This window comes from Nerophis ophidion, linkage group LG05 (assembly GCF_033978795.1).
Source record: "Nerophis ophidion isolate RoL-2023_Sa linkage group LG05, RoL_Noph_v1.0, whole genome shotgun sequence".
Classification (NCBI taxonomy): Eukaryota; Metazoa; Chordata; class Actinopteri; order Syngnathiformes; family Syngnathidae; genus Nerophis; species Nerophis ophidion.
In genome coordinates, this window is record NC_084615.1 from 33,653,099 (window position 1) to 33,662,540 (window position 9,442).

Consider the following 9,442-nt stretch of genomic DNA (forward strand, 5'->3'; position numbering starts at 1 on the left):
ATGTGTGGTCACCCTTTGTTTGGTTATCATGGAGATGATGCAAAAGATGGATTTCTCCACCAGATTGTGTGTGGGCGAGTGTGTGTGCGAGTGTGTGGACAAGAGGGAGGGGTGGCTTCTGAGAAAAACAGAGGGAGTAAGTGACTTGTGCACGCACTAATTATGTTCACTTGGCAAGTTAAACAACAAAACAAATGTCCCAGAAGAAAGGTGAAAATCGTTATTTGTGTTCTTATTTAATGAGCAACAGGCGAAGGATATGTGTGTGTGTGTGTGTGTGTGTGTGTGTGTGTGTGTGTGTGCGCGCGCGTGTGTGTGTGTGTCCTGGCAATGCTTACTTAATGGGGACATTGCTCTGTTTACACAGTCACCTTTAGGGGACCTCTGACGGTATGGGGACAAAAAAAACGGGTCCCCTAAAGGGAAACCTTCTAAAATGATAGTCAGATCTATTCTGAAGATGCCTAAGTGATTTTTAAGCTTTGGCCCATAAAACATGTAGGGTCAGGGTTAGGGTTAACCCTAACCCTGACCCTAACACGTACAAATGTGTGTGAATTATGCAAAATTATAAAAATTTGGTCCCTACGAACCATATTAACTCTTTTTCCCCAGGGTCCCCAGTAAGAATGATCGGCCCATTACTTCAACAATCCAGAGATTTAAATATGTGTATGAGCTAACTGGCCAGTGGCCATTTGACCTCATTTTTTTTGTTTGCTTCCACAACCTGTAGAAAGGGTGGTGCCCACAAGTGGTGATCAAAAACGTGGTCCCCATTCTAAATGATAACCAGTGTGTGTGTGTGTGTGTGTGTGTTTGTGGCGTGTGCGTTTGTGCGTGCTTGCGTGTGTGTGTGTGTGTGTGTGTGTGTGTGCATTTATAATTTTTAAATTAATTACAGATGGGGATAGAGTACGGAAGGGATTCATATGGCCCCATATTTGGGATAGATCAGCCGTGAATGGGGGCAGGGATTTAATCATTTTGCCATGCAGTCTGCTGAAAAAGATGGAAAGCGCCATTCTACGTAGCAACTGACACTTTCCGAATTGCCACAAATCACATTTTAAAATTTGTCACGTTTCATGTGTCAGGTAAACAGTGACGACACAGAGTTGTCTGGGACAGTTCCCCTTCATTATAATTGGTTATTATTGGTGTATTATGATGTCAGATGAAACAAAAATTTAACTGTTTGGCCACAATACCCAGCAATATTTCTGGAGGAGAACAGGTGAGGCCTTTAATCCCAGGAACACCCTTCCTACCGTCAAGCATGGTGGTGGTAGTATTATACTCTGGGCCTCTTTTACTGCCAATATAACTGGTGCTTTACAGAGAGTAAATGGGATCATGAAAAAGGAGGATTACCTCCCAATTCTTCAGGACATCCTAAAAGCATCAGCCAGGAGGTTGGGTCTTGGACGCAGTTGGGTGTTCCATCAGGACAATGACCCCAAACACATGTCAAAAGTGATAAAGGAATGGCTAAATCAGGCTAGAACTAAGGTTTTAGAATGCCCTTCCCAAAGTCCCGAATTAAACCTGTGGACAATGCTGAAGAAACAAGTCCATGTCAGAAAACCAACACATTTACCTGAACTGCACCAATTTTGTCAAGAGGAGTGGCCAAAAATTCAACCAGAAGCTTGTGGATGGCTACCAAGAGCACCTTGTTGCAGTGAAACTTGCCAAGGGACATGGAGGCAAATATTAGCATTGCTGTATGTATACTTTTGACCCAGCACATTTGCTCACATTTTCAGTAGACCCATAATAAATTCATAAAAGAACAAAACTTCATGAATGTTTTTCTGTGACCAACAAGTATGTGCTCCAATCACTCTATTACAAAAAAATAAGAGTTGTAGAAATGATTTGAAACTTAAGACAGCCATGACATTATGTTCTTTACAAGTGTAACTTTTGACCACGACATATAGATTTAGAGGGCTCTATTGTTGAAATAATCACTCCATTAGCTGCATTTTTAACCGCCTTGTACTATATTACCAATTAGAATGTGTAAAAAAAGAAAGACATTAAGTTCTTATCCAACATAAGGGTTGTGAATGAGAGGCAAAATCCAAATGAATGTGCAGTTCCCCTTTAAAGACGTTTTGTGTTTGTAGCTTTACTGGGATTGTTAGAAAGAAGAGCGTGATCTGTCATCTGGCAGCGTCACACACATTTCACCAACACGTGCTCGCCTGCCTGCCACTCGGGGTGTCATTATGGCGGACGAGGACGGGAGATGAGGCGTCACTTACAACAAACATTTTCATTTCCTGGGATTGCACAGATAGTGAATGGATGAATCAGACAAGGCTTCAAAGTTAGGATGTGTGATGGACTGACATGGGAGGGCACGTGGCACGTGCACACACACCCACACCCACACAAACACACGCATGCACGCACGTACGCACACACACACACATTTTTGTGTTTGTTACCTTCTTGAGACCTCCGAAAAATACCTACCTCTTTAGGACTACCCTTTCTAAATATATATTTATATTTACAACATTAGTAATACATACATATTATGCAAATATAAAAAGGTAATCTTTTAGTTATTTTTTTATTTTTCTATTTTGTATTTGTAATTGCTTTTTTAATCCTCATTATTTACTTCAAGTTATTACAGTATGTCTATATAGATATTTATTTAATTTTTTAAAAAAAAATACATTTTGGCCAAAGGGGGCACATTTCAATTTCTTACACACACTTGTTATTTCATATGTTGGCCAGAGGGGGATCACTTCAAATTTTGACACGCACTTGTTATTTCATATGTTGACCAGAGAGGGAGCACTTTTAAAACCGACACACAGTCAATTTGAAAAATCACTGCTTTTTGGGACCACCCTAATTTTGATAGATTTCACCACCAGGGTTGCAAATGAGATCACTATTTTTATTTTTTTCTGTAATGCGCTTAAGGCAGATGACAAACGAGTGCCGCTCTTTGGGCAACCCAGCTGTATAAGTTAACTGTTAATGGCCACTATAGTTTTAGTACCGTAGTGTATTTGTTCATCCAATGGTAACATTTGGGATGGGGGTTGTCTTACGTCAGCACCGGAAGTCGTCAAATCCGCCGTTCACCTGGCGGGTTTTTTCGGGGATGAATCGGGAAGTCCTTCTTTAGCTGCCGTCTTGTTTTGTCATGTATGCACCTGTCAATGCCTTTGTTTACTTTTGTATGCACATTAAATCAAGAAGGAAAAAAAATCCTGACTTTGGAGCAATGTTCACGGACTGTAGTATTTGCAATGCTTTTCTATATTGGGACCATGATTTTTTTTCTCCTAACTTGTGGAAGGTACTCTTTCTTGTTGATGTCTCAAGAAGGGTAACAATACAAGAACACACACACACACACACACACACACACACACACACACACACACACACACACACACACACACACACACACACACACACACACAGGTTATCGTTTAGAATGAGGACCAAGTTTTTGATCATGACTTGTGGGGACCACCCTTTCTACAGGTTGTGGAGGCATAACAATTTTTATGTAAAATGGCCAATGCCCAGTTAGTTCATACACGTCTTTAAATCTCTGGATTGATGAAGTAAATGCTGATCATTCTTACTGGGGACCCTGGGGAAAAAGAGTAAATATGGTTCATAGAGACCAAATTTAAATAATTCTGCATAATTCACACAAATTTGTACCATACTACTGAGGACCATTAAAAATAAATAAAAAAGTTCAAATTAGATGTCAAATATGTTTATTTTTCAGTAAACATGTTTTATGGGCCAACGTTTAAAAAATGACTATCATTTAAAAAGGTTCCCCTTTAGGGGACCTGTTTTTTTGTCCCCATACTGCCAGAAGTCCCCTAAAGGTGACTGTGTAAACAGAGCCATGTACCCATTAAGTCAGCATTGCCAGAACACACACACACACACACACACACACACACACACACACACACACACACACACACACACACACACACACACACACACACACACACACACACACACACACACACACACACACACACACACACACACACAAACACACACACACACACACACACACACACACACACACACACACACACACACACACACACACAGGGTGAATAAACAGCATCAAAATGGGTCTCGGTGTAAATTGATGCCGTTTCCCAAGACAAGCACTTTGCTCCACCTGTGTGTCAATAGCCTCCTCAAAAAGACCCACCTGAACCTCAGGCCACGTCGACGCCAAATAAATAAAGCATGACACGCCAGCCGCTTATTTTGTTTTTGTTTTTTTTGCATTTTTATTGCTTGATTTTTTTCATCTGGTAGAAAATACACAGCAAAAACAAACACAAAAACAAATACAAAATTTAAAAAAAAATGGCACACAGTTCACAATACAATAGGGACTGGACTCGACAATACTGCTTTGGCATTACCAAATAGAAACAAACACACTAAACATAGAATAAAGTGCAGGTTTTCCATTCCTTTTGTCTTTTAGGTACATTCACAGGTGTTTGTTTTTTTTTTTTTTTCTTCACAGACTTTTCTTATTCACAGCGTTTCTCTCTTCAGTTTGTTGACAAATGTTAAAGTGCAGATACTGGATGGGCACCACTTTACAGCCAAGGAATATGTTTTTGCAAATCATACATTTGGTTTTAGCAATACACATGGGCGAGAACAAAGTGGGGAGGGAAAAAAAGTCATAATTAAGATTTTGTTTTTAATTGTGAAACTTCCACAATTCTTTTTAAAAGAACAAACAAAACAATGTAAAGTTGTAATGTGAGAGAAAAAAAAAGTTTTCTATTGCTCCTGATCATGTACTAAGGAGGAACACAATGAAATAGTTGAAATGTTAACATTTTCAAGGTTTTTTTTCAAGAAAAAAGTTGCGATATTATGTAAAATGAAATTTCAACATTACAATTTCAGCCCTGTAATGTTATGACTCAGGTTTCATAGCAAGAATTTTTAATCTTTGCACGTTACGACTTCTCTTGTAGCTACTTGTGACATTATAACCTGAATTTGGTAATGTTACGACTTAAATTTTTTTAACCCAAGATTACAAATCAATATCAAGTTGTGCAACTTTTTTCGTAATGTTGTAGATTCTTTGCGTGAATTGCAAAACATCTTAAAAGTCATACCATTACGGCCTCTGACTTCTTTTTGGGAGCATGATGACTTTATTTTGTAACGTAACACTGCAACTTTTCCCTCATAACATCATTTACTCGGAACGTTATGACTTCAAAGGTGTAAAATTGCAACTTTTTTTCCGTACCACAACAACTCTGACCTCATAACAATACAACTCCACGACTTTTTCATAACATTAAGAGTAAATTACGGTACATTTCACGATATGTGGTTGTAACGTTCCAAATTAACCTGGCCAATGTGTTTTTACAATAAAAACCTTATCCTTGAAGTACGTCAATTAATTTACATAATAATGTTACACGTTTTTTTTTCCTAACAGTACGACTTGAAGTGGTAAAGCTAATGACTAGGCGACCTTTTCATCGTAACATTTCAACTTAAGTCTCGACTTTTCTCGCATGATTACAAGTATTTCCTCGGAACTTTATGACATTAAAGTTGTAAAATTGCAGCTTTTTTTTCATACCACAACGACTCTGACTTCATAACATTACAACTCCACGACTTTTTCGTAACATTACGAGTAAATTGCAGTACATTTCACAATATGTCGTTGTGACATTCCAAATTAACCTGGCCACTGTGTTGTTCTTATAATAAAAACCTTATCCTTGAAGTATGTCAATTCATTTACGTAATAATGCCACGCATTTTTTCTCGTAACAATACGACTTAAAGTGGTAAAGCTAATGACGAGGCAACTTTATCCTCGTAACCTTTCAACTTAAGTCACGACTTTTCTCGCATGATTATAAGTATTTCCTCAGAACGTCATGACTTTAAAGGTGTAAAATGTAAATTGCGGTAAATTTCACGATATGTCGTCGTAACGTTCCAAATTAACCAGGCTGCTGTGTTCTTCTTACAATAAAAACCTTATCCTTGAAGTACGTCTATTCATTTACGTAATAATGCTACACATTTTTTCTCGTAAGAGTACGACTTAAAGTGGTATAGCTAATGACTTGGCGACTTTTTCTTTGTAACATTTCAACTTCAGTCGCGACTTTTCTCACATGATTACAAGTATTTCCTCGGAACATCATGCCTTCAAAGGTGTAACATTTCAACTTTTTTTTCGTACCGCAACTTTGACCCCACAACATTACAACTCCACGACTTTTTCATAACATTAAGAGTAAATTGCGGTACATTTCACTCTTGGTCGTCGAAATGTTCCTAGTTAACCTGGCCACTTTGTTCTTCTTACAATAAAAACTTTATCCTTGAAGTACGTCAATTCATTTACGTAATAATGTTACACATTTTTTTCTCGTAAAGCAAATGACTAGGCGATGTATTAAGCCCTAGCCTTGTTGTAAAGTGGTAGCACCGAATACATGAGACAGCGCTTGTGTTGGTGAAGTCTTCAGAGAGTCCGTGGCCAAGTGATACTTTGTTCTGCGCCCCCTAAAGGAGCACCAGTGGGCTCAGACCTCACTGGGCGACCTGGAGCGGTAGGCGGCATTGGGCCGGAAGCAGCCACAGAAGAGTATGTAGATGGAGCGCTGTATTTCTGTATTTCTGTAAGCGTAGATGATGGGGTTGATCATAGAGTTGTAGGTCGCCGGCAACAGTGTGGCGTAAGTGTACACTGACGGGTACTCCTGCTCGCCCACCAAGCAGTAGATGGCGAAGGGCAGCCAACTGGCGCCGAACGTCCCCAAGATGATGGCCAACGTGGACACGCCCTTCTTGGTGGCCACGTAGTGCGAGGTGGCAAAGAAGTGGTGCTGCAGCGCGATTTGGTGGGCGTGGTGGCACACAATCTTGCAGATCTTGAAGTAAAGAGTCAGCATGAGCATGAAGATGACGAAGAAGGACACGGCCAGCAGAGTCAAGTTGCTGCGGGTTAAAGGTCGCACAATGCTGCAAGAGGCCGGCTCATCCAGGCAGTTCCAGCCCAGGACCGGCAGCAGGCCCAGGAACAGGGACACACCCCAGGTGCCCACCAGCATCAGGTGCACGTACTGGAGCGTCTTCTCCGAGAAGTAAGTGAGGGCGTTGTAGAGCGAGAAGTAGCGGTCGATGGTGATGGCCAAAAGGCTGATGATGGACGCCGTGAAAGACGCCACCAGGAAGCCCACAGTCACAAGACTCACAGTCTGGGACGAGATCACGTACTTAAAGACGAAGTTGAGGATTAATCCCACGCCGGCCAGCAGGTCGGCCGTGGCCAGGCTCCCGATGAGCACAAACATGGGAGTCCTAAGCGTGGGTGTGTAGAAGATGATGGCCACCACGATGGCGTTCTCGCAGGCGATGACGGTGCCCGACATGCACAGCATGATGTCCCACGGGTTGATCGGGAACATGAAGGGGGCGGTGGAGAACTCCAGGGTGCCGTTGAGCCCCGGCGACTCCGCCTCCATCCACGGCAGAGCGTCCACAGGCGAGGAGTCATTCGCCGCCAGAGAGTCGTTCATATCTCCACGCTGGCTTCTTTGTCTCCTGCGGAAGCAAGCAGAAGAGACTGACTCAGCAAAAAAATACCTTCATCGAGCTCGAAGTAGAACAAAATAAACAATGCAAGGCTTGTGTGCATGAATGCTTGACTATCAGCACGTTGTTTTGGGCAGCTCATCATTAACTATACCGTTGTTGTGCTTGATGCACAGTAGCACCGAAAATAACATAAATAATTGTATTTAATTGCAAAATAAGCCTATCTCTCAGCAGTCATATGACAAATAAGTCGTACTATTGTGTTAAAAAAGTTGTAATGTTGGGGAACATTTGCTTGAAGAAAAACTGTTATGCTGCAAGAAAATTGATGTAATTGAGGAATATTTATTCATAACAAGAATAAAAAGTAGTAAAAGTAGAAATGTAGAAAACAATGAGTAAACTTTTGAGAAAGAATGAAGAATGTTGGGGTAAAAAAGTATTGTTAGGGAATATAGTTGTCAAAGTTGTAACAATATACAGCATTGGATGACAGGGCAAATAGTATTATATGAGAAAAAAAATGCTGGTTTTATTTTATTGCCATGACACCATAATATTCCGCCCAAAAAGTGGCAAAGCTACATGACAAAATTGCATTTGAAAAATCATAGTCACATGAAACCATAAATTGATTAACGTGGACCCCGACATAAACAAGTTGAAAAACTTATTCGGGTGTTACCATTTAGTGGTCAATTGTACGGAATATGTACTGAACTGTGCAATCTACTAATAAAAGTTTCCAATAAATCAAAAAGATATGACCGCACAATAACATTACAGGTTGATTGCCTCTCCCCATTAACACGCCACTAGAGGCAATAATCTTAAAAATTGTGTTTTTCAGCATCTGATAGCGAATGTTTGCCTCAAAAAGTCAGTTTTTCAGCCACAATAAGATCAGATATAATGCCTGTTACTCAGATGCATTTGACGAGGCTATGAGTAAGAATCAATGCTATAGTCCCTCAGCACAGCATCCATATAGTGTGCATACTTGCCTCTGTGCTCAACCTGTTATATACATTTATCATTCAAAAAAACCCCGCTCGAGTAAAAATATTGTAGTCCTGTGGTAGACAGGCATTAATCGATTTAAATCCATATAAAGAAGAAAAATAAAAAGGAGAATTCCCCTTAATTTTTAGGAGGAGCTGTCCATAGTGCTGAAACATGATCCCATTCAAACTCAATGCTGACTGTCATACAATAAAATGTTGAAATAAAGGTGCAGTTTACCTTACTCCAGTGGGATGAGTTGAGGTTGGCGTGGAAGTGATCTGGCACCCACCGCCAACCTACAGGATGGCAGGTAGCGTCTGCTCTCAGGTGAAGCCCTCGATCGCATGGGACGCACAGCCGACAAGGCAGAGGTGGTGTGAAGCATTGGTGGGGAAGAGGAAGAGAAAAGCAATGCCCGTGTGAGGAAAGGCCGGCGGAGGCGCAGGGATGGCTTTAAACGTCTGTGACGTCACCATGGGGAGGAGGAAAAGGAGGGGCGTGTGAGGAGGAGGGATGGTTGCACTTTTTTCAGTTATCAGGTCATTCATTCAGGAGGTGTTGGATTAGGCTTCATTCATCCGCTGGCCCCTTTGATTAGATAAAGTCAAAACACAGGGGAAAAAAAAGATGTAATATTTTTCCTTCAAATCTAAAATTCTACAACAAAAGAAAAATAATAAATAGCTTATTGATTTGAACCAAAAATTTGATATAAATCCTGTTGGTAATCTTGGACAACCATTGGGGGGAAAAAAACAAACTAAGATAACTCCAAAAATGTTTTATCTTATCTTACATTAACCAC

General features: G+C 40.6%; 1 protein-coding gene across 1 annotated transcript; it reads right to left on the reverse strand.

Annotated features, from left to right (window-relative positions):
- Window positions 1-4,398: 4,398 nt before the first annotated feature.
- On the reverse strand, window positions 4,399-9,213 carry LOC133552354 (G-protein coupled receptor 6). Its single transcript, XM_061899572.1, has 2 exons — window positions 8,875-9,213; window positions 4,399-7,638 (listed from the first exon to the last, which is right to left on the reverse strand). The coding sequence occupies exon 2, from the start codon at window positions 7,611-7,613 to the stop codon at window positions 6,618-6,620; it is 996 nt and encodes a 331-aa protein (XP_061755556.1). The 5' UTR covers window positions 7,614-7,638; window positions 8,875-9,213; the 3' UTR covers window positions 4,399-6,617.
- Window positions 9,214-9,442: the final 229 nt, after the last annotated feature.

Excerpts from the sequence above, each read along its gene's own strand:
- LOC133552354 (XM_061899572.1), bottom strand. The coding sequence starts at position 7,613 with ATGAACGACTCTCTGGCGGCGAATGACTCCTCGCCTGTGGACGCTCTG.